General features: G+C 36.6%; 1 protein-coding gene across 4 annotated transcripts in view; it reads left to right on the top strand.

Moving 5' to 3' along the window:
* The window catches only part of Stxbp5l (syntaxin binding protein 5-like), a 176,711-nt gene that overhangs the window by 45,212 nt on the left and 106,066 nt on the right, over nt 1–25,433 (top strand). For all 4 annotated transcript variants that reach the window (XM_013019354.1, XM_013019353.1, XM_013019356.1 and 1 more), the window contains exons 4-5: nt 1,797–1,878; nt 2,562–2,662. In XM_013019354.1, coding sequence (XP_012874808.1) covers nt 1,797–1,878; nt 2,562–2,662 — 183 coding nt within the window. The remainder of the gene's footprint in view (nt 1–1,796; nt 1,879–2,561; nt 2,663–25,433) is intronic.

The raw sequence follows: 25,433 nt of genomic DNA, 5'->3' as shown, positions 1-25,433 counted from the left end.
TTTAAAGTTAGTTTTTGAAGTTTTCTTGTATTTAATTTTGTTATCTGGGTAATACTAGCTTTATGAAATGAGTTAGATATATTTCTCTGAAGAGATTCTGGCCATTGTACATGGGCACTCTGAGGTACACATGCACTCTGAGGTACACATGCAAGGCATGGTGTAAGGAACTTTAGCAGTATTTCATCCTCACTTTTTTATTTTATAATATTGCAGGGAGATCATATTGGAGTTTGGGAACGTATCCTTCAGGGGTGGCAATCTTTTCTATCTTTTTTTTTGTCAGTTATGGGGCTTGAATTCAGGTCTGGACACTGTCCCTGAGCTTTTTTGTTCAAGGCTAGCTCTCTAGCACTTCAAGCTGCAGCCCCACTTCCAGTCTTTGAGTGGTTGAGATAAGAGTTTCATGGTGACTTTTCAGCCAGGGCTGGTTTCAAACTACGATCCTCAAATCTAAGCCTTCTGAGTAGCTAGGATTACAGGCATGAACCACAAGTGCCCAGCTTAGGGTGGATCTTGTGTATGGATTCATGGCTGGCCAGTTGCCCTGGTCTTGTTGCCCATGCAGTCAGAGACTCTATACTTGTTGCTGGTTCCGTTTCTTCAAAACTTCTTGCCTGTCAGTTTATTGCCAAAAATTCAAGGCTATTCCTTCTACATCTCTCTAGAGCTCTTTTTTATATTGCCTTTTCTTTTCTATTCTTTTTTTTGGGGGGGGGTCCGGTTGTGGGGCCTGAACTCTCGGCCTGGGCGCTGTCCCTCAGCTCTTCAGCTCAAGGCTAGCGCTCTACCACTTGAGCCACAGAGCCACTTCCAGCTTTTTTCTTTTTGCTTATGTGGTGCTGAGGAATCGAACCCAGGGCCTCAGGCATGCAAGGCAAGCACTCTACCACTGAGCCACCTTCCCAGCCCATATTCTTTCTTGTCTTGAGAACTCTTCTTTCACTTCTAGATCTGTCCAGATCTGCTAGCTTCCTCTTGGGTTCTTTATCTCCCTGGGTTTCAACTTGATAAACTCTTTCTAGGTGAGTCAAAAGGCTCACTTGCATGGTTTTGGTCTTTTAGGAATTCCCAACAATCTTCAACTCTATATGCAATATCTGAAAACTATTGTTTGATAAATTTTGCCTGTATTTTTAATTTAGGTAGGGAATATGCAACTTGTGTTTCACAATGTTTTCTCATTCTCTCCATCTTTTATTTCTTCCTTTTCTAGTTCTAGATTTATATGTTAACTTTATTATATTTGTATAATAAAAATAATGAATTTGTAACATATTACTAATTATTTCCTGATATTTCTTTGTCTTTTAGTCTTATTTATAGTTTTTCATATAAAGATTTTGTATTTTATATAGTTAATTTCTTTATGACCTATGAATTTTAAGTTATACTTAGAAGGGATTTTTTTATATACTAAGATTATGAAGAAATTTACTTACAAACATTACAAGTTGTTTTCTCTCATTTGTTACATTAAAATCTTTAATTATTTTGAACTTATTGTAGAAAAAGAAGTGTTTAATCAGCTAAGCCTTAAAGTAAATGAAATCTCTGGATTCCCAATTCTTGTTTTATTTTATAAGGAAGAAACTGCTCCCCTTCAAGTTTTTACAATATTCCTTTTTCAGTCTGGTGTGCAAAATAATTTACATAAACTAAGTTTTTCCAACTCTTGTGTTTAAGAAATAAAAATAATAAGAATGCAAAATATTAATTGCTAAATAAGTTACCTTCTTTGCTCTTTAATATTGTGTTGACTAAAATGTTAGACTCCTTGACTTTTGTCATCTTAGACTTGGGAGACCTGGTGTTGATTGTTATTGTCAACATGAAAGTGGTGCAGCTGTTTTGCAGCTCCAATTCTTGATCAATGAGGTAAGGGCTTTTTGACTATTTAACACACACACACACACACACACACACACACACACGTAAATACACAGTATTAAAAGTTGAGTATTATTTTCAGAACTATTTGGAGCGATTTTTTTTGGAATATTTGCATAGATAGGTATGATCCTTTCATAATTTGCTTTTAAATGAAATAGTTTTCTCACCTGTTATTTACAAATATTTTATCTGTTTGTACATTTATCTTTTTATTTCCATATTCATTTGTTGGTTTTATAACACATTTGAATTTATTATCCATATCTGTTATGGCAATTAACTATCCTATATCTTTTTATAGAACTATGGTTATGAGAAGCTTTCTTGAAACCAAGTATATATTTATCAAGCTCAAAACAGGTATAGATTTTCCATGTAGTTGAAGGCTGCTTAGGGCCAGCTTATCTCCAAATAATAGAACATTACAAAACCCAACTCATGTTTATATAGTGGATCCTGGATTCCTATAGAGCTCTTTATGTTAACTTGTGTGGCAATACTTAAAATGTTTGTAGTATACCAAATTCAAGCACTTTGAAGATTGAACTCAGTGAATTGAAAAAACTCTTTGTTTTCTTAGCATAATGATCATCTTTTATTCAGTTTCTGCAGATGTCCACATATCTCAAGATCTATACAACACATACTTTGTCTTCTTTTTGTTACAGGGTGCTTTGGTCAGTGCCAGTTCAGATGATACACTTCATTTGTGGAACCTTAGACAAAAAAGGCCAGCTATTCTTCATTCCCTTAAATTTAACCGAGAACGGTAAGAATATATGAGTTAAACAATAGTTAATCTACAATAAAATTATCTCTTGAGCAAGTTTCACATTACTTGGAAGATTTTTTCTATTATAATCTCAATAAGTAGAAAAAACTCATTTTTTTTTGTTGGTAGTGGGGCTTAAACTCAGGGCCTGGGCACTGTCCCGGAACTTTTTTTACGCAAGACTAATAATCCATCATTTTGAGCCACAGCACTGTTTTTGGTTTTCTGGTGGTTAATTGGAAATAAGAATCTCATGGACTTTCCTGCCCTGATTGGGTTTGAACTGTGATTGTCAGATCTCAGCCTTCTGAGTAGTTAATATTATAGGCATGAGCCACCAGTGCTTGACAGAATTCAAAATTTAAAGTTGCTTTTTATAATAGATTGATATAAATTCATTGGTATAAATTCATTTATCTACTAATGGAGAACACCTGAACTTTTTGTTCTTCTAAATAAAACTGGCGTTTGAACAATATTATTTTCTTTCCCTTGGACTATGGAACCAAAATTTAGAAGTGAAGTAATATACACTTTTTTTATGCTGGTACTGGGGCTTGAACTCAGAGCCTAACATTATTGCTTGATTTTTTTCCCCAACACCAATACTCTAGTACTTGAGCCCAACACTGATACTCTAGTACATTTCAGTCTTTTAGGTGGTAAATTGGAGATAAGAGTTTCATGGACTTTTCTATCTCTACTGGCTTTGAGCCAAGATCCTGAGATATCAGCCTCCTAAGTAGTTAGGACGATAGCAACAAGTAAGTAGCTCCAATGAATATATACCTTTTTGACTATGACAGTTACCTCCTGTACTAGTTTTTGCTTGAGCACTCTTTTTTGCTGTTTGTTTGATTTTGCAATGCTAGAATTTGAACTCAGGGCTTTACCCTTTGTAGCAAGGTATAAAGGCACTAAGTCATATTCATAGTTGTTACTTTTTTAACAGTTAAAAATATACAGAACAAAGCTAATTTTTTAAATGTCAAGTACAAATATTGTCAACTATTGAGCAACAATCAACAATCCAAGATGAACAGTGTAAAAAATGATACTTGGTCATGTTACCAGATGAGGGTTAGGAGGATTCCTTTAGCCCCCTAGTTTTAATGAAACCCCAAGTTCTATATGTGAAAAGCATTTCCAAGTATCTCATAAGGTGGAGGGTTTAGCTATTTAATCATGCGTAAATTTTCAATTGAATGTTACTATAAAAGGTGATGTACAGAGTTGTCACTGCTTCATAAATCAGGTAGAGCACATTTCTTTTTAGACATTGTCATCCCTTCACTCTCTCAGGTTCCCCTCCCATCCCTGCCCATAAGTTGTGTAGTTCATTTTCAACATAATATCTACTGAGTACCACTGCTGCATTTGTTTACTCTTTGTTTTTCCTTGTCTGTGCCCCACTATCCAAAAGACAGTAAACAAGACAGAAAAGAAAAAAGCCCATTATTTCCATTTTGTGGAGTTCATTTCAAAAAATATTATTTTATATGATCAGAAACACAGAGGTGTTGCACTTTTGTGTTTTTTCCCTAAGAATATCCTCCTTTAGACTCACTATGGGTGAATGCCTAGCATCATGTATTTTAAATCTAGCTTGCACATATGAGAGAAAACGTGCCATTTCCTTCTCTGAGCTTGGCTTACATCATTCAACATGATTTATTCTAAGCCCGTCCATTTCCCTGCAAATCACATATTATTCTTCCTAATGGTTGTGTAACTTTCTATATTGTATATAGGTACGACATTATTTTTATCCACTCACCTATTGTAGGGCATCACCTATTGTATTGTTTCCGTAATTTGACTATTTTGAATAGTGCAGCAGTGAACATGGGTACACAAGTATCTTAAGGTATCTTGGCTTGTGATGTTCTGAGTAGATGCCTAGGATGGAATAGCTGAGTCATATGGAAGATCTATGTTTAGTTTTTTGAGAAAGCTCCAGACCCTGTCCAGAGTGCCTGTATTAGTTTACATTCCCACTAACACTGCAATAGGGTTCCTCCCCCCCCCCCCACACACACACATTCCTGCCAACATTGTTATTCCAATTCATGGTGTTGGCCAGTCTAACTGGGGTGAGACGAAGTCTTGAAGTTGTTGGATTTGCATTTCCTTTATGGCCAGGGATGTCGAGAATTTTCCTCATATATTTCCTTTCCATTCTTACCTCTTCTTCTAAGAAGTCTCTCTTTAGCTCCTTTTCCTCTGTAGTGATTGGTTTATTAGCTTTGCCAGAATTTAATTTCTTTTGCTCCTTATATATTTTGGATATTAGGTCTTTGTTGGATATATTGCTGGTAAAGATGTTCTTCTAGTCTGTTGGATGTCTTTCTAGTTTAGTAACTATGTTCTTTGCTGTGCAGAAACTTTTTATTTTAATGTAATCCCATTTGTTAAGTCTCTTATGCTGTGCCCCTGGGACTCTTTTCAAAAAGTTTCTGCCTATAATAATCATGTATAATTTTTATATGATTTTGGGCTTATACTATGTAATTCAGTTTTTTTGTTTTTTTTTCTTTTGTAATTCAGTTTTTGAAGCTTATGTTATAAATTGCAGCTTGTTTCTCACTTTTTAGTCTTTGGTCTTAAAATCTTTGAAGGTGGAAGCCAGACTTTGATTGTTTAGTTTAGATCTTCTGTTTGCTTCTGGCAAATAATCCTTGGATATTCATCAAACACATTTTAATCGCAAATAGGGAAGAGAAACTTGATTTCTGTGATGGGTGATCTGAATGATGAATAAGGTCATTCACATATGAGATACATTGATAGCCCATACTAATCTAAATTAGTATAATGTTGGCGAAAACATAGTTTGAATTATATGGTTTTTGGATAAAATTTATTGTTGACTCTGATATGCATGCCTTTGAATTACCTGTACTTATCTTATTTTTTCTTATTTATGTTTATTTCTTACCTTATTTAGGGTTAATATCATCAGAATATTCCTAGAAATATTAGTTAGATTGAAGGGAAGGAATGGTTTTAAAGTACCTATTAATTTATAAGATCTCTAGTAAAGTATTGCCTAACAGTTGGCTTTTGTGGATACAATTCATAACCAGATTTAAAATCTTTCATTGTTCTTTTTCTTTTTTTCAGTGTGAGAAATTGAGTCCAGGGCATTGAGATTGCTAGGCAAGTAGTTTACCACTTGGACCACACCTCTAACTTTTGATCTTGCCAGCTTTGTTCTTGCTGACCTAGAACTTGTGATCTTTCTGCCTGTACTTCTTGAATAGCTGGGATTATAGGTTGCAACATTATGCCTGGTTTTATGATTTCTTTCATAATTAATATCTTCACTTGGTTTGACATTCAAAAGATACAAAGTTATATATAGTGAAAGAATATTTCTTTTCTGTTCCCTATACTCTTAAGTCTTTATTAATACAAACAAATCATATAAGTTATTTCTATTCTTTTCAGAGATACATTTTGGCTCTTTGTCCTTGAATTTTATTTATTTATTTATTATTGGTCATGGGGCTTGAACTTAGGGACTGGGTGTTTTCTCTGAGCTTTATCACTCAAGCCTAGAGCTCTACCACTTTGAGCCACAGCTCCACCTCTGATTTTCTGGGGGTTAATTGGAGATAAGAGTCTCATGAACTTTCTTGCCACAGTTGGCTTTGAACCATAATCTTCAATTCTCAGCCCCCTGAGTAGCAAGGATTACAGGTGTAATCTCTGAATTTATTGTCTGTCTCTTTTTACTTGAGATTTTTCTACATACCAGATTTGTTTATAGAGATTTACCACATTTTTGTTAGGCTATCTTCAATACTTGATATTTTTAATGTGCTGGTAGATATTATTTTAGGGATATTTTCTAGATGTAGTTTTTTAGAATATGGAAATATAATTAATTTTATTCTTATTTTTCAAGATGTTGTCTTGCTGTTCTTGTACTTACTGTGTAGTTCTAGACTAACCTGTAGGTCTTAATTTTCCTTCCTTTGACTTCACCATGCCTGGCCTATAATTATGTGCTGATTTTGTATCCATGACATTACTTAAATTTGACTAAGTATGTTACAGCTTTTCTATGTACACATTCATGTTATCTTCAAATAACACTAATTTTCGTTCTTTATATTTATTATCTTTACTACTTTATTGAACTTTACCCTTATTGAACTGACCTAGAATTAATATCTATTGTTTTGTATAGTAACCATATTACTATAAGCCTAGTAGCTTCAAAGAGCACATTTATCATTTTATAGTCTGATGGATCAGAAAACTAAGCAAGGCTTTGCTGAAGGTTTTTTTGTTTTTGTTTTGGGTCCAGTCATGGGGCCTGAACTTTGGGCCTGGGCACTGTCCCTCAGCTCTTCAGTTCAAGGCTAGCACTCTACCACTTGAGCCACAGCACCACTTCCAGCTTTTTTCTTTTTTGCTTATGTGGTGCTGAGGAATCAAACCCAGGGCCTCATGCATGCAAGGCAAGTGCTCTACCACTGAGCCACCTTCCCAGCCCCATTTGCTGAAGTTTTTGTTTCAGTCTCTTATGAACTACAGTTTGACCTATCTGGCTGCAGTGCTGTGGTTTTATCTGAAGCATGATGGTTTCCCTTAGTTTTCTCAAAAGTTGTTCAAAGCAAAGTCTAAGCTTATTGTTTACCATTGGCTAGCAGCCATGCTCAATGTTTGACTTAGGACAGATAACAATAGAGAAGTTTGCTTCTTCAAAACCAATAAGGCAGAGTCTTCACAAAAGATGGAGGTCATAATCATCCTTGAACTTAGTTGTAGACATGACATCCCATGACCCTTGCCATATTCTGTTGCTTAAAAGCATGTTACAGGTGTAGATGCCTGACCAAGTGGCCTAAGTGATCTGAACAGGCAGATGCTGAAGCAGCAGGAGCAGAGATTGAGGTGGAGAAGACATTGCTGGCCTGTAGGCTGTCTCCTTAGGCTGCCACCTTCCTGCAGCACTGAGGCCCCTTTGGCTTCTGCTCCTTGAGCCTCTGCACCCAGCCACCTTTGTCTCCCTCAGAAAGCTCAGAGGTCCCTCCTTGGGCCTGCAGTCACCCCATTAGGGTTCTGGCTGCATGGGGCTCTGGGTCCATCACTCTTTTCTCTGGCCTCTAAATTCTATTTCCTGCTTTTGAATTTCCTTAAGGAGGGCCCAGTGGGACCCCAATGAGGAAGACTGTGGTCTGTATTTTTTTCAGAGGTCCTTACTGTCCAGATAGAGTAGGAAAGTCACAAGCCCAGCCTGCTGGGACCATAACCTAAACCATAGGAGCAGGACTTACGAAGCCAAGAGTCAGCTCACCTGAGCCTCCACCCAGACAGCATGTGCTAAGCTTTGCGGCAGATTCCAGGGAATCATCTTACTTATTACTTCTGACTCCTGGTCCTCAGTAATGGCCACATCTTCTGTTTGTGTGAGAGAAAGAATCTAAGAGTCACAGCATGGGAAAAAGTCTCCCTCAAGTTATTGAAAAGTTTGATGACAGAACTCTTTTCAGGATTGTAGGGCACCAGTGAAAGAAAATGTTAGACAGGAGCTTCTTAATTTTGCCCAGCAAGCAGGAGCCTGGATATTCTGCTAGTATTTTCTCTCCAGCATTAGGAATGACTATGTAATGGTGTACACTTTAATGGTTTTTGAGATGACTTGCTAGGTAAACTGTTACAAAGTCCTAGCTCAGCCAAAGTTTAGAACCAGCTTGTTCTCTATCCTTGATGCAAAGTATGAGTATGTCTGTTTCCTCTCCTTGAGGAAGGTGTCTGGCCCATCTGTTCAGTTGGATTCCTCTGTCTGCTCACATCACCTTGTCCCACCTCATCACCATTTTCCATTTTCCACACTTTGGCTGTGACATTTGGGCCAGAAAGATGACATCACTGAATAGCAGCAGCTAGAACCATGTCTTGGGTAGGAGTGTATTCAACTTGGAGTGCTGGCCATGCCCTGCTTCAGTGAACTTATACTCAAGAATTTCATGCCTCTGGAATTTGAAAAGTATTTGCTGTGTATGCAGAATAACAATGAATGCATGGTGAAGAGCAGGCTAGAGGAGTTTGATGAAAACCTACTCATGAAGATTACTTCTCTTGTTTGGATATCTGGACTCTCTTTTTGGACTACCTGACAAGTAAAATTAAAAGTTGTTTTGGGGACAAAGAAGCAGTTTTCAACAGAGTGAAAAGTGAGAGCCACAGCACACACCACAGCTCAATTCTAGGATTTGGAAGCTGCTAATTTTGAACTGTTTTTGAAGTTAGAGGTCAACTTTAAAAGTAAGACCAGAAGAACAAGACCCTGGGCCCCTATGGGAGAGGGGCAGGGCAATGGAGCCCAAAGGTCAGAGAACAGAAGACCAAGCCATCACCAGCCAGTCATCTGCAGAGGCAACTTCTATTGACATTCAGGAAGTCAACTGGTGCAGGGCCTTGAGTACTTAAGTACTGTGGAGGAAAGAATCCCATGACCATCATCAACTGGAGCTCCTATCTCTGTCACAAAGGAGGATTATCAGCCCAATTCCAGTTTGCCAAGGCCAAATCTGTTGTTGATAAAGTTAAATTATACAAGCCTGCCTTGTGTATCAAGAGTATCAGTGGCCAATTAATTGAAGGCAGAGCCTAACTGCCAGGAAATGGTCAACAGTTGGAGAGACTAAACCAGGCAATGGCAAAGTACATCTAAGGTTAGAAAGATTGTACAATTTGACTTGAGTCCCCAAAAAGCTACTGAACCTCCTGCTGCTAGGTATAAGTCAAAAGCAGAGGACACTAAACTGTTCCAGGCTGCTCTTTACCATAAGAGGTAAAGAGTTGCCCATTGGGGGCAACTATGCTGAATTCAAAGTTAAGTTTAATTCTACAGGAAAACAGTGCAGTGCTTCCTCAGTGATGACTACTGTGCATACTCAAATACTGGGTAGACAAGGTTTTAAACTTTTAAATACCCTATCGACCAAAACAAAAACAAAAACAAAAAAAAACCCACCAAAACTGTGAGCTCTGAAAGTGCTGAGGGCAAAGTTGTTTGAAACACTGTCACAAAGGCTAGTTTATCAGCAGATGATATTGTTAGGAAGGTCCTCCCTAAAGATCACTAAGAAGTTAAAGTTTGACCTGATCAAAAGAGCAGAGGATCTAGCCACTAACACCTGGCTGCTAGAGGTGTAGCCAAGAAGCTTAAATTGTGCAAGGTTGCCTCTCCTATCAATATTGTACACACAAGCCTCAAACCTCCAAAAAGAAAAGGGAGGAATTATTAGATTCCAGATTGCCAAAGGATCCCTAATTAGCTGAGGCCACAGCTGTTGAAAATCAGGCTGCTGCAACTAATTCAGCAGAGGACACTGAGCTAGATGAGGCCACTGAGAGTACCAAGATGAGGAATCAAACTGTTAGCTTCCCAAAAGTAGCTGGCCAACCCACTGGGGTCCTACTTGCTAGGGCTAATTCCTCCTAAGAGATTAAGTTTGCCAGGCTCTCAAAAGGCCTAAAAATTGTATATCTCACTGTAAATCCCCAGGGCCAAACCCCTGGACTTTTGGCTGCCAGGGATAATTTGAAAACTAAAGAAGCTATGATGACTCAACAACAAAAATAGTGCACCACACCATTGGATGAGTTATACTTCTGCCTACCAGGGTGAATCTAGTGAATTTAAATGGCAAAGGGCTACTAATGTCAGGCTTGATGTGTGATCTTAGAAATACAGGCACAAATCTCAGTTATACTCATCCCCAAGTGGAGAAACTGTAAGAACTTACTAAACCTGTACACAGTTTGGTTAAATATCCAAGGCCTCACTCTAGTCCACATTGCTTAGCCGTCAAATGCAGGTGAACAAACAATGTATGTGAATACATGGATTCTGAGAACATACTTCCAGAATGCTCCAGAAGTCACACACAATCACCAAAAATGCTGAAAACAATGGAAACTGCCCAAATTAAAAGATAAGGAATGCAGTGGAGGCACCAAGGAAGATAGCTATTCAAGAAAAATTAAAATCTGTCAAGGACAGCTGCAACAAAATAGGAAAGTAGATACATGAAAAAACCATTAAGGGACATAATACATCCTTTCTAGGACATTCAGTCATAGGTGATGAGTTACATAGAAAGATAACTGATGTAATTTTTTCCAAGTCTGTCCATTTCCTAACAAATGGGGTGATGTCATTCTTTCTGATGGAGGTATAGAATTCATATATATATATATATATATACATATATATAAATATATATATGTATATATATATCACATTTTCGTGATCCATTTATCTACTGAGTGGCATCTGGCTTGGCTCCATATCTTAGCTATGGTAAATAATGCTGCAATAAGCATAGTTGTGCTGGTAGCGTTAGTGTGTTCTTGTTTGTGATCATTTGGGTAAATGCTCAAAAGTGGGATTGCTGGGTCATAGGGGAGCTCTATGTGGAGTCTTTTGAGGAACCTCCATACTGCTTTCCAAAGTGGTTGAACAAATTTACACCTCCACAATGTAATAGGGTTCCCTTCTGTCCACATCCCCAATAGCATCTGTTGTTATTAGAGTTCTTGATTATAGCCATTCTAACTGGGGTGAGGTGGTATCTCAATGTTGTTTTGATTTGCATTTCTTTTATGGCTAGAGAGGTTGAGCATTTCTTTATGTGTCTATTGGCCATTCTTATTTCCTCTTCAGAGAAGTTTCTCTTTAAGTCTTTAGCCCACATATTAAGTGAAGTAAGCCAGGCCCAAGAAACATAGGTCCCATGGTTTCCCTTATTTGCAATAACTAGTACATGTCTGGGACAAGTAGAAAAGGTCAAAAGCTATGTACATATGGCCAGATAAAATGAAGTTAAGCAAAATGAACCCCAAGATAGGGACACAAGTAGTTTTTTCTTTCTTGCTATTGTTTCTAATGCATTTATAAGGTACCATGTGATTTCTTTTTTTGTTGCTTTGTGTATTCCTCCCCCATAGTATAACCCCTGTTTTCACTGTATTTGATGTTGGTATAATTTGGGGAGGGGAAGAGAAAAACAAAATTTTTAAATAGGGATACAGGTTGACCCATTGTAACAATGAGATGTATAAGACACTATGTTGAAAAACAAACTTTACAATTTAGGTGGAGGGAAGGCAGGAGTGAGTGTAGTTGTGGAGGTGGGAAGGAAGGGATGGTAGGGGAAAAACAAAGAAGGAGGCAACAATGCTTGATAGGAAATGTACTCATTACCTTGCTCATGTAATTGCAATCCCTCTCTGTACAGTATTATTTAAAAAGAGAAAGATAACTGATGAACCACCAAAAGAAGTTTTTAAAAATGTAGAAAGGAGTCTCTATCAAACAATATGAAGCCAACTACAGACCTTAAAGAACAGCTATTAAAAGTTATAAAAGGTTCTAGCTGGAGGTGACAAGCTAGTGACCAAACACTGATGGAGGTACCAGATACAGACTTACGGGAGTCACAGAATGAGAAAACTGACAATGATAGAGCTGCTAAGGAGTGAAATGTACAAGCCAGTTTAACAGATAATATCTACAGAAAGAGTGAATGAACTAGGCACAGTCCACCTTAGAGAGACCAGATGAGATGATATATATACATATATATATATAAATCATTACTGAATGTTGAATTTTATCAGTCATTATGCATTTATTGAGATAAGCATATAAATTTTCCCTTTAAAAATCATTAACCTACTGAATTACAACTTTGTTAAATGATCAATGAATTCTTATAAAACATACTTTTGTGATGCAAGAATATCACAAAAGGAAGTGGCGCTGTGGCTCAAGTGGTACTGTTTGTGGAAGTCTGTTTCCTCCATGTATTTGTTCCTGCAATTTTGTATTATATGGGTCTCTTCAATAGTACCCTATTATTTTTTCCTTTGCTGTTTCTATTCCAGTGCCAGTAACACATTTTTGATTACTGTAACAACAAAGTATATTTTTAAATTGAGTTTAGTAATTCTTCCCACTTTTTTTTTCTCTTAAAACTAGGTTGCAGCCCCGGGGTCTGTGGCTCACGCCTGTAATCCTAGCTATTAGGAAGGCTGAGATCTGAGGATTGCAGTTCAAAGCCAGCCCTGGCAGGACTGTGAGACTCTTATCTCCAAAAAACCACTCACAAAATCAGAAGTGGCACAGCTCAAGTGGTAGAGCGCTCACCTTAAGCTGAAGAGCTGAGGGATAGCGCCCAGGCCCAGCGTTCAAGCCCTGCCCCCACCCAAAACTAGGTTGCTTTAGTTCTTTTGCTTTTCCATATAAATTGTAGTTGTATAATTTTTATTTTTCTATAAACTACCAAAGCTGAACTCAGGTCCTGGAAGCTGTCCCTTAGCTTTTTCTGCTCAAGGATGGCATTCAGACATTTGAGTTACAGCTCTACTTCTGGTTTTTTAGTGGTTAATCAGATATAAGTGTTTCATAGTCTGTACAGTATTTTCACAATTAAAAAATAATAAAAAAAGAAATTAGTGACCAATTTGCTCTAAAAAAAAAAAACAAAAACAAAGTGTTTCATAGACTTTTTTCTGCCTAGGCAGGCTTTGAACCTTGATCAAGGAGCAAGTATGACAGGCATGAGCCACTAGTTTTGTATGTTGATTTTGTGCCAGTATTGGAGATTGAACTACAAGCTTTATGCTCTTGCTTGGCTTTTTCACTCAAGCCTGGAATTCTACCACTTGAGACGTACCTCCACTTTCAAGAATGTTCATTTTGTAGCCTGCAACTTCGCTAAATTCACTAAAACGTTTTAGTCAGGACCAGCTCTTTGTACTATGTAGTTAGAGGTTTGTATTCAGAATGGGTAGTGCTTGATTCTATGCTTTGCCCTCACTAGCTACTTCAGGTGACAGTAGAGCATTGTGGAAGAGTGATATAGTATGCATATCTTCTGTCAGGTTTTTCTTCTCCATTCTCATACTGCACTCAAAAATAAACTTGTTGCACAAGTGGTCCACAATTATTCCATCTCCTGCTTAACATGCAGATTGCCTTGGGCTAAGGATTCTTAGCATTTCAGACATAAACCAACAAAGAAAATAAGCAAAAATTTTAATGAGAAACTTTGCTTTGGGCCATGGTCAGAGCTCAGTGGTAGAATGCATGTGTAGCATGCACACAGCCATGGTTCCAATCCCCAAAACTAGGATTGCAGGACACATGTGGAAAGTGGCTAAGAGTTGCACTGTATAATATACCTGAAATGTCCTACAAGCTAAAGCATCAGATGAGTGTGACATTTGTAATGAGCCCTAATGATTTGGCTCCTAAGTTAAAAGCTGTGAATAAAGGCACAGTTCTCTGCCCTGAGGTGAGTGAAAAAATGAAATCAAATCGAAGAGAACATAAGAGTATTAAAATTTGTCCACATTGGTCCACGGCAGAACAAGTGGAAGTTGAATTTAGAGTCAGAGAGACATGACGGGGACAAAGCAACCGACAGGATGAAATTGGCATGGTCTGATACAGTCATGACTTTGCAGCCTTAGCATAGGTTTGGATGTCAATGTTAATATTAGGTGAGATTTGATTGCTTTGTGATAAGCACACTTAGGTTAGGTCAAGTTAGATTACAATTCACATTGACAGTGGTTGCTTTGGTTGTTTATCAATTAATTGATATATTCTTTATTCACTTGTTGATAATACTGAGGTTTGAATTCAGAGCCTCACAGTTGCTGGGTAAGCAATCACTTGACTCTGCCTTTGTCCCTTTTTACCTCAGTAATTTTTCACAGCTTTGAGGAGAGTTTACTGTATACTGCCACAAGTACACATCATCTCACCCAGCTTGACTGCTTTATTACAATTTTCCTAGGCTGGATTCAAACCACAATATCTATTTCCACTGATAGAGTACATGAAATTACAGACATGTGCCATGTACCATATCAGGACAGATTCTGAACTTGACCCAACTTCATAATCCAAGCCAATTGATAAGTATAGGTTCTATTTAGTTTTATCAACCAGAAAATTTAACCAAACTATTCCATTTCCAGAATACTTGAGCAAATGTATAGAAATGTGTCAGAATAATCATTCACATAAAACTAATTTATATTAATTTTTAAATGTGGGAAAAATGTTTTAGACTAGATATTTGCTTAATTAATGCAGACTGAAGTGAGTAATACCGTCTTCCAACCATATGAAAGGAACTTTGTGGCAGCAAGTATATATTGGTTTAACACATATTTGAGGGTAATTTGATGGATGTTTCATTTCATTTAATAGAATGGTATGTTAGTGAATACAAGTATGAATTATATACACTGAAGTTCTTTACAGAAAAAAAATGTTCTAGAGATTCTTATAGGAAAACAACCTTGTAGCCAAAGTGGCCTCCTGAATAATATTATGTATACATATGTATACATAAATATAATAATGTATATAGTTGCTTCCATATAATGTATATAGTTGCTTCCATGTGAGAATATACATGATGCCACTGCTATACATCATTTTTTTTTCTGGATTGTTTTTGGTTTTGAATAATGTTGACATCCATTTGATGCATTTCATTAAATAATCTTGGGTGTAATTAAAATTGTTGTAAGTGGCCCATAACACATATAAAATGAATCAAACTCAGTAAATGTGGCCTAATATTAATTCCAACTAATAAACAGAATGAAGCTGTTGAAAAAAAAATAAAATAAACTTGTTGCAGAGGTGATATACAGAGGAATTACAGTTATATGAATCAGGTAATGAGTACAATTCTTTTTGAATCATGTCTCCCCTTCCCTCTGTCACTCTGTCTCTCTGTCTGTGTCTCTGTTTCTATCTATCTCTGTCTTTCTCTGTTTCTGTCTCTGTCTTTCTCTCTCTCCCTCTCTCTGCCTCTGCCTCTGTCTCTGTCTCTGGGTCTCTGGGTCTCTGTCTCTGTCTCTCTGCCTCGGTTTCTCTCTCATTTTTCCCTCCTGTCCCCACCCACAGTTCATTTTCCACATAGTATCTAGGAAGTTCCACTGTTGTATTTGTACACCCTTTTCTGTGGCCCCCTTTAACCCTCCTAAAGACAAACTAACAAACAAGACAAAAGGAAAAGAAAACAAAAACAGCAACAGCAACTAAAAATATCTTGTTTCCTTTTCTTGGAGTTCATTTCATAAAATATTATTTTATATGATCATATGCACAGAGCTATTGAGCCTTTGTGATCAGCTCCTATGCATATCCTTCTTTGGGCTCAGGGTGTGAATGTCTAGAGACCCATGTGATTTACATGTCCCCAGCATATGTGTGTGTGTGTGTGTGTGTGTGTGTGTGTGTATACACACTGAAAGTTTGTATTTTAAATAGGATCTACAACTTTCTTCAACTATAGAAGTCAGTGGCATTCTAAGAGCTAGAAATGGCCAAGGAACTCCATCTTACCCTATCTTATTCATGTTACTTTTCTCTATTAACTAACAGTATTATCACCATTTTGCCTATAATAGCACATGAAGAGTAAATGATGCAGTAACCCATAGTTCCTTTTCTACTCAGAACTTCCCTCTTCATTAAGAAGCCAAATGTAGAGGGTAAAGTTAGCCTGTGTATATCAGAAAATGAAAGAAAAGCATGCTTTAGCTTTGGAAAGTGCTTATAGTTTTCAGGTAAGAATTATTAACAAATGCATATATGAGTTGTAACTGTAAATTGTGTGTTATGGTGATTTTATAGATAAGTTACATATTTTCTTGTTGTTATTTTTATTTTTACCTTTTGTCAGTATTGGAATTTGAACTGTGGATGTATGCTTGCTACATGTCCACAGCCCTTTGGCTTTAGTTACTTTTCAAATAGGGTCTCACATTTTCTCCCAGACTATCCTGGACTGAGATCCTTCTATTTATACTTCCTACACAGCTGGAATGTCTGGCATGAACTACCAAGCTAGGCTTGGTAATTGAGATGAGGTCTTACTAACTTGTTGCCAATTTGGAGAGACCCTGAAAAAAAATTTTTTTGTTGTGTTCCTGAGCCTTGAACTCAGGGCCTGATGCTGTTCTTGAGCTTTTGTGCTTAAGACTCTTCTACTTGAGCCATAGATCCATTTCTGGCTTTTGGGTGATAAATTGGAGATAAGAGTCTAATGGACTTTCCCTGCCCCCACTGGCTTCCAACCATAATCCTCAGATCTCAGCCTCCTACGTATGTAGAATTATAGACATGAGAAATCAGTATTCAGCTAGAGGCCCTGAACTTTTATTTTGTACTAGGCCTTGCAATTTAATTTTTTATAGGATTCTTGGAATTTGTATGTAAACAAGCATTTCATCTAAAAATAGGAATTTTTTTCTAGTCTATGTCTTATTTCCTGTCATACCTTAATACATTGACTAGATCATGTTACACAAGAGTGACAAGAAATCAACCTCTTTGTTTTGCTCTAATTTTAGGGTAAAAGCATTAACTTATTGAAGGTGATGGTAGATAATACACTTTTGTAGATGCTCTTGATCAAGATGAAGAAATGTCCATTTTCTAGTTTTTGAGTCATTAAAATTGTTGATATTTTATCAGTTTTATTTGAAGACTTACCTTTACCCTTCTTTATATTGTAGCATAATTTTTCTTATGTAACTATTCTTCAAACCATACCTTCATAACCTTAAAAAGCACATGGTATTTGCCTTAACTCTCAAACAAATTTAAAAGCTTACTAGAATAGTATATTTACTAATTTAAATTCAGTTTGTTACTTTGCTTATTTCTTGATTCTCCAGACTTACTACTTTTATCATTTCATTTCTCTTTAAAATAATTCCTCCAGTCATCCTCTGTGTGTGTGTGTGTGTGTGTGTGTGTGCGCGAGCGCGTGTGCGCGCATGTGCACATGCGCGTGCATTTGTGTGCACTGGGGCTGGGACCCGGTGTCAGGGTTCTATCCCTTATCTTTTTCATTCAAGATTGGTACTCTTCCCCCTGAACCAATGATCAATTTCCAGATATTTTTGATGGCTAATTGGAAATAAGAATCTCAAGAACTTTTCTGTAGGGGTTTGCTTTGAATGGTGATCCTCAGATTTTATAGGTATGATCCACATATAGCCATTTTATTGGGTAGTTCCATTCGTCACATGTTTTTGGGCTTTCCTTAATTAACAAGGACATTTTTAAAAATTATTTTATTGCAAAGATGCTGTGCATAGGGGTTACAATTATATGAGTAAGGTAGTGAGTACATTTCTTGTCAAACATTGTTACCCTCCTTGTTTTTTTCCTACTATCTCTTCCCTCCTTCACCTTCCCCTCCTTCCCCTCCCCCCTGAAGTTGTAAAGTTCATTTCCAATATAGTGTCTTGTGAGTATCATTGTTGTAGTGGGTCATCCTGTGTCCAACAAGGACATTTCTAAAGTACGTTTTTATTTTTTAATTTAATTTTATTGTCAAGGTGATGTGCAGAGTACATTTTATTGTCAAGGTGATGTATATTTACCTACATATGGTACTGAGTACATTTCTTGTCGAACTTGTTACCCCCCTCCTTTTTTTCCCACTTACCCTGCCCCACTCTCCTCCCACACAAGTTGTACAGTTCACTTACAACATGTTGTCTTGTAAGTATCTTATTTTTACTTAGTATAGAATGTTGATTTGAGAGACTACACATGTGGCTATAGTTAAGGGCACCCAAGAAACAAGTTTGAGACCGTGAGTTCAAATGCCAGTACTGCCAAAAAGAAATCAACAATTCTGAGTTGATAGCCTCCTTTGTCAGCATTTGAAAGATGTATTTTACTAAATTTTGGCTACCATGGTTTTAGTTAAGAATATCATTGTCTTTCAAATGTTTCATCTTAGCAAGCAATCATTTTTTACCACATTCTTTTTTTTGGGGGGGGGGGTCCGGTCGTGGGCCCTGAACTCTGGGCCTGGGCGCTGTCCCTCAGCTCTTCAGCTCTCTACCACTTGAGCCACAGCGCCACTTCCGGCTTTTTTTCTATTTGCTTATGTGGTGCTGAGGAATTGAACCCAGGGCCTCATGCATGCAAGGCAAGCGCTCTACCACTGAGCCACCTTCCCAGCCCCCCCTTTTTTTTTACCACATTCTTGCAAGGTTTTTTTCTTCATTTTTCATTTTCAGATGTATCTTGGATTTTTTGTGTATGTGGGGGTGGAGAAGCTTGTCCTTTTTGTGGTTCACTTACCTTTCTTCATGGCTTTTTAAGAAATTTGGGATCATTTTCTAGAAATGATCACCATCACCACTATTTCTCTTAGGACTGGTTCAGTCTAACATGTTTTCTTTTCTTTTAGGATCTTATTATATGTTATTATTCTCTGGCTCCTTAAGACACCAATTAATTTACCTTTTTCAAATACAGTTTCTGTTTTTGTTTAGATTGAGTAATATCTTTTTTTCTTTCTTTCTGGTGCTGGTCATAGGGATTTAATTTAGGGCCTGGTTGTTGTCTCTTGAGCATTTGTGTTTAAAACTAAGGCTCTACCACTTGAGTCACAGCTGCATTTCTGGATTTTGGGGTACTTAATTGGTTTCTTTCTTTCTTGTTTTTGGTCGGTCATGGGGCCTGAACTCTGGACCTGGTCACTGTCTCTTTGCTCTTCAGCTTTTGAATAGTGCTCTACCACTTGAGCCTCAGCCCCACTTCCGGCTTTTTCTGCTTATGTGGTGCTAAGGAATCTAACCCAAGGCCTCATGCATGCAAGGCAAGCACTCTACCACTGAGCCACCGTCCCAGCCCCTGGGGTACTTAGTTGGAGATAGAAGTCTCACAAACTTTCCTTCCTGGGCTGGCTTTGAACCAGGATCCTAAAATCTCAGTCTCCTGAGTAGCTCTGATTACAGGAATGGCCAGTCAGCACCCTACTCATATATTGAGTAATATCTTTGGATCTTAAAAGTGTCCTGGTTGTATTTTCTGTTGACTTCACATGGGATGTGATCCCATCCTATAATCTTTTGATTGTTTTTGTTATTTTTTTCAGTTTGTATAATTTACATTTTTTACTGAGATATTTTTCTTTGTTTCAAAATGATTTAGAATAGCTCAGTGAAGCACTTTTCTAGTTGTTGCTTAAAAATCTTTTCTCTGGAAATTCTAAAATAGGTTCTTTCAGTGTTGGTGTGATCAGTAATATTTGGTCATATCCTAGAATGTTTGGGTATATTTGGTAGATTAGATCTTATTTAATCTTCCTTTTAAGATCTCTGTTTTAATTGTAGCCTGCAGTTCTTGGTAAGGTTGAAATTTCGCTTTTGCAAAATCTCTTATACCCTGACTTGGCACTTCTTTGTGAAAAATGAAGCACCAATTCGTAGCACTGAAATTTGATGGTTTTGTCATAATTGACCTGAGATTATAGATTTTTAGGATGATCACAAAGGTAAAATGTCATTTTGGGGACTATAGCATGGCTTGAGTTGTAGAGTATAAGGTTCTGAGTTTAAAATCCAATAGCCAGAAGTTATTTTCCACACATCAATGCAAGAGTATACACTATTAGTATTTTTAATCTTTTATACTGATTATATTGCTGGAAGAGGTAATGTTTTTCAGTTTATTCCATTATAAAATTACTCTTTCATCTCCTCATTCAGTTTATTTTGAAGGGAAGTTACTATACACATCTGTGTTTAGAGTGGAGATTTGTATACCACCTCTTTAAGAGCAGATTATGTGCATGACATACTAGAATTTTTGCAATTAGTATTTGTCTTTTTTCCTTTTATTTATTCATTCATTAGTTCATTAGTATGGAATCACAAAATCTTATTTTATGTATTGAGGTATAGTCCATTTCTAGTTAATTTTGTTCATCATATTAATGAAGTTCCTTCAGCAAAAAATACTAATAGGAGATATTTATATGAACATATATACAGCTCCCAATTTATGATAAACATACAATTTTTTGGCTTTACAATGGTGCAAAAGCAATGCACATTCAGTGAAAACTGCACTTCAAATTTTTAATTTTGATCTTTTCCCAGGCTAGCGATACTCTCTTGTGATGCTGGGCAGCAGCAGCGAGCTACAGCTTCCAGCCAGCCATATGATCATGAGGGTAAACACTGATTAAATACATTTTTGACTTATTGATATTTTCAACTTATGATGGATTTGTTGGGATGTAACTCAATCATAAGCCAAGGAGCATTGGTATATATACATAGCTCCCCCATTCGCGCTCTCTTGTGCACTCAGGCATGCGCGTGTGTGTGCACATGCACACACTCACTAACACACACACACTCACACACATACACACACAAACACACACACACACACAGAAGGAAATTCTAGAAATTTTCTAGGCAAGATCTGATCCAGAGAAGCTAGGTGTAATTAACACCAAGTCTGAAGGGATTAATATACAGTGGAAAATTACAAATCAAATCAAACCATCGTAAGTTAGGTATTATCAAGACATATGTATGCATATTGCTAGGTCTGTTTCTCTAGAGCAGTGAGCAATAAATTAGATTTGGAGTGTGACCAAAAATATAAAACAAGATTTTATTATTTCATATTGATTGATTGATCAAATGAATGAATGAATAAATAAAATCTAAGTCTGAAGGCTGGGAAGATGAAATGAGATGTATCATTATTGAGGCAGATAGGAATCAGAAGTGGTGAATTCTACCTTCTTTCACTTTTGGTTCTGTTTAAGTCTTCAAAGATTGGGATGTGTCCATTCACATTAGGGATGGCAAATCCATTGAGTCTACAGATTAAAATTCTAGTCTTATCCTAGAGCATTGTCACAGATAAAAGTAGAAATAATGTTTAATTTGGGTACCACCCACATGGCCAGTTAAATTGACTCATTCATCAGGTTCATTATTCTAATTTTGCTCATTGGGAGCTCTGATTTCAGATGGTTATTTGTCCCTTTAGCATACATTCACCAGTATAGGCTTTTTTTCTTAATAGCATCTTCTCATTTTTTTTATATGATAACATATTCCAGGCTCTTCTTATGTGTTTCCTGTCCCAATCCTAGAACCAGCAAGTTCTCTAATTTTATTTTATTATATTAGAAACACTAAGAGCCAAGTGTTTATTGTTAAGTGCATTATAATTACTTATAAACCCACTCATTTACTACAACAAAGATGTATGTATATCTGTAAATATTTACTGATATAACTATTTGTATTTATAATAAGCAGAATGAGTTCATCCCAATGCCTCCTGAATATGATTTATTACCATATCTACATTTTTACCTTTTCTGCTTATCTGTAAGTTTTCATTCCAACAAAAGAAACCTGCCCACTCCATCATCCATTTGCTTAATTTTTCAACTTTCACATTCTTATTTCAGAATCAGAATTGTTGACTTATGTACTAATGAGAAATGACTTTATCTACTAGAGTTTAGTGTTTATATGAAATCATTTAGTTTTTAGTATTAGACTGTACTCATATCCAAAATAACTTATGTCCCTATATTTTCCCATTATCCCTTTCACTGAAGTTATTTTATAAATTTGTAATAGACTTAAATTATCCTACAATATTCTATTTTCTTGAATCCTCTACTTATAAATTATTTTTAAACGATTGCATACATTAACATTCAGCTTCATTCTAATCTTTATTTTGTGTGTATGCTGCTGAAACTTGAAGTCACATTTCACATTTGCTAGGCAGGTACTCTGCCATTTGAGCCATTCTTCCAGCTTTTTATCTTTAGTTAATTTTTAGATAGAGTGTCATGTTTTTCTTCAGGGATGGTCTCAGAATGCAATTCTTCTTCATTTTCCTCCCAATAGCTCAAACCACTACCATGCCTGGCTTATTGGTTCAAATGAGATCTCACTAACTTTTTAGCCCAGCTGGTATCATATCATGATCCTACCTCAATTTACGTCCTGAGTAGATAAGATTAAGGTGTATGCCACCATACTTGGCCTTTTTAAAATTTCGACCTGCATATTTTTATTCATCAATACAATTTGTAAGTATAATTTACTATCTTAAAATTCTATTCTTTATTTAGCCTCTTCCTTCTTCATATATCTTGAGAAAAACTCTTTGTGATGTTTTTCTATAGTGAGAATGGATTTGCAATAAACTTTGCATACTATTCGACTTTTTTTTAAAAAAAGTTAATTGTTATTATAAAGGTCATGTACAGAGGGGTTACAGTTATGTAAGTCAAGACAATGATACTTCTTGCCTTTCTCTATCCCAATTTTTCCCTCCCATCTCCAACCACAAGTTGTATAGTCCATTTTCAACATAGTATCTAGTGAATACCACTGCTGCACTAGTTCACCTTTTGTCCCTCTATTTCTGTGGCCCCCTTTCCCCCCCAAAGGCAGAAAATGGAGCAAACAAGACAAAAAGAAATGCTTTCTATGGTGAGGATGGATTTGCAATAAACCCTGCATGCTTTTTTGGGTTATTTTGTAGTGGTGTTGGAATTAGAACTTAGGATTTTGTGCTTGGTAGGCAGGTACTCTACCACTCGGGCTCCTTTTTGTGTTGGTTATTTTTGAAATAGTGCCTCACTTTATTCCCTAGTCAGCCTAAGCTGTGATCCTTCTACTTAGGCCTCCCACAGTTTCTGGAGATCACATTCCTGCTGCACTGTGGCCAGTCATTTGTTTCCTCTGTAGCTGGGATAACAGGCAAGTACTACTGCCTCCTGCCATTGGTTGAGAATGGGGTCCCAAGAATTTCTTCTGGCCACAAACAGTGATCCCATGATCTCTGTGTCCTATATTGCTATGATTACAGGTTTGAGTTGTCATTCAGAGCAGCTTCCTGTGTTTTATTTTTATTAACATGTTTGTGACATGTACCCATCTTCTTAGATCAGTACAACTACAAAATTTAGAGCCCCTTCTGTAGCCTCATTATGTAGCTTTTAGAATTCCATTTTTATTTATCTTTTGATAAATCTTTTGATTTATCTTTTTATTCAGCTTTGTATCTTTTATCCTTTTTTGCTTCTTTGTATCACATTTAAGCACTTGCTGCAGACATTTTATTATATATGAACAATTTATAACCATCTATAGTTGTATTTTACCAGTTTGAATGAAATACAAAGGTATTTCCTTTATTTACATCCCTTTACCTATTTATATTAAATTTCTTCCCATGTTTTTTTTTTTTTTGTCAGTCATGGAGCATGAACTGTGGGCCTGGGCGCTGTCCCTCAGCTCTTCAGCTCAAGGCTAGCGCTCTACCACTTGAGCCATAGTGCCACTTCTGGCCTTTTCGGTTGTGTTAAAATCATTGTATGATTTACTGAGTGTTTTCTTGCCTTTGAGTTTGTAAAAATATGGCTCCTGAAAAGCAAATGGTGCTTAAAAAGCACAGTAAAAGTGAATATGCTCAATTTAAATGTTAAAGTAAAAATTTTAGATTTGTTGAAAGGTAGTATTGTTGAAGTTGGGTGTTTATATGGGAAATATAAATAATTCATAAACAGTACAATACTGAAGTCTCTGTTTCCTGAGCATTTGTAGGTTTCGTAATTGGCAGTCTCCTTTGAACACTATACCATCAGATATGAAGGGTTAACTCTATATCTGAAAGATATTTTTGCTGCATATAGAATTGTGAATTGACAGATTTTTTTAAGAACTTGAATAGCATCTTAGTTCCTTTTGTTCTGATGAGAATTTGTTCTCTTCCTACCCACCCCCATAAGTGAAAGTATTGTTTTTCTGTTTTGCTTTTAAGTTTTTTTTCTATATTTTTGATTGCCCAGTTTTTGCATCCTTTAGCTCACATCTTTTATTAATTTATATGCAATTTTGGATATATTTTCTTTGACTAAATTTTTAATTCTGACATTTTACATTTAAATCTGGTTGGGCATTTTAGAGTATTTTGTTAATGAGATTCTAGGCCATATGTAAACAATTCTTCAGTGATTTTTGACATTTTACTGGCAAGAGAGCAAATGTTACTTGCTACTGATATATGTGTTTGAAGTTAGGATTCCTCAATTGGAATCAATGACCCCTGACAAAGGATGAATACTCTTTATTACTAAGTGGAGTGAGATTTGTGGCTCCCCATAGGCCTCCATGTTTATCACCCTTAACAAAAATTATAGGAATATTTTATTACTGCTCTTTACTTGGCCTCTGTGATCTAGTTCTCTCACTGAGAAAATTGAAATATTCTCAAAATTTAAATGAAGTTAGAAAACATTATTTCTATTTTTATAGTAAGAATAAGAAAATAAACTTCTCTGAACAGTCTCTACAGATTTTATTATAGTTTTCATTGTAGAACTGACAGGAAGCTATTTTGTCTAATTATTTTTAAATTTCAAGTCTTAGAAGGTTCATATACAAATGGAAGTTTTCTATAAGTAAGTGAAAATGCTCTTTTGTTGTTTTGCGTTTGTCCTAATAATCTTGATTATGCACAATTTTTCCTCCTGGGCCTCAACACCCCAGAATCTGATGATTTTTTGGGGGGGGGTCTGGTCGTGGGGCCTGAACTCTGGGCCTGGGCACTGTCCCTCAGCTCTTCAGCTCAAGGCTACCGCTCTACCACTTGAGCCACAGCGCCACTTCCGGCTTTTTTCTTTTTGCTTATGTGGTGCTAAGGAATTAAACCCAGGGCCTCATGCATGCAAGGCAAGCGCTCTACTACTGAGCCATCTTCCCGGCCCTGATGATGTTTTTTGTAAACTGTAGAACCTCTGAGAATTGGGAGGAGTCTGTAAATCATTTATTGAAAGTACTTATGTAAGAACATGGGTAAAAATATCTTACAAATTTGAATAACTTAATTTTAAAGAACTTTAGTCCTTCA

Source organism: Dipodomys ordii, unplaced genomic scaffold, assembly GCF_000151885.1.
Source record: "Dipodomys ordii isolate 6190 unplaced genomic scaffold, Dord_2.0 Scaffold45, whole genome shotgun sequence".
NCBI classification, from domain to species: Eukaryota; Metazoa; Chordata; class Mammalia; order Rodentia; family Heteromyidae; genus Dipodomys; species Dipodomys ordii.
This window is presented reverse-complemented; position numbering and strand designations above follow the sequence as displayed.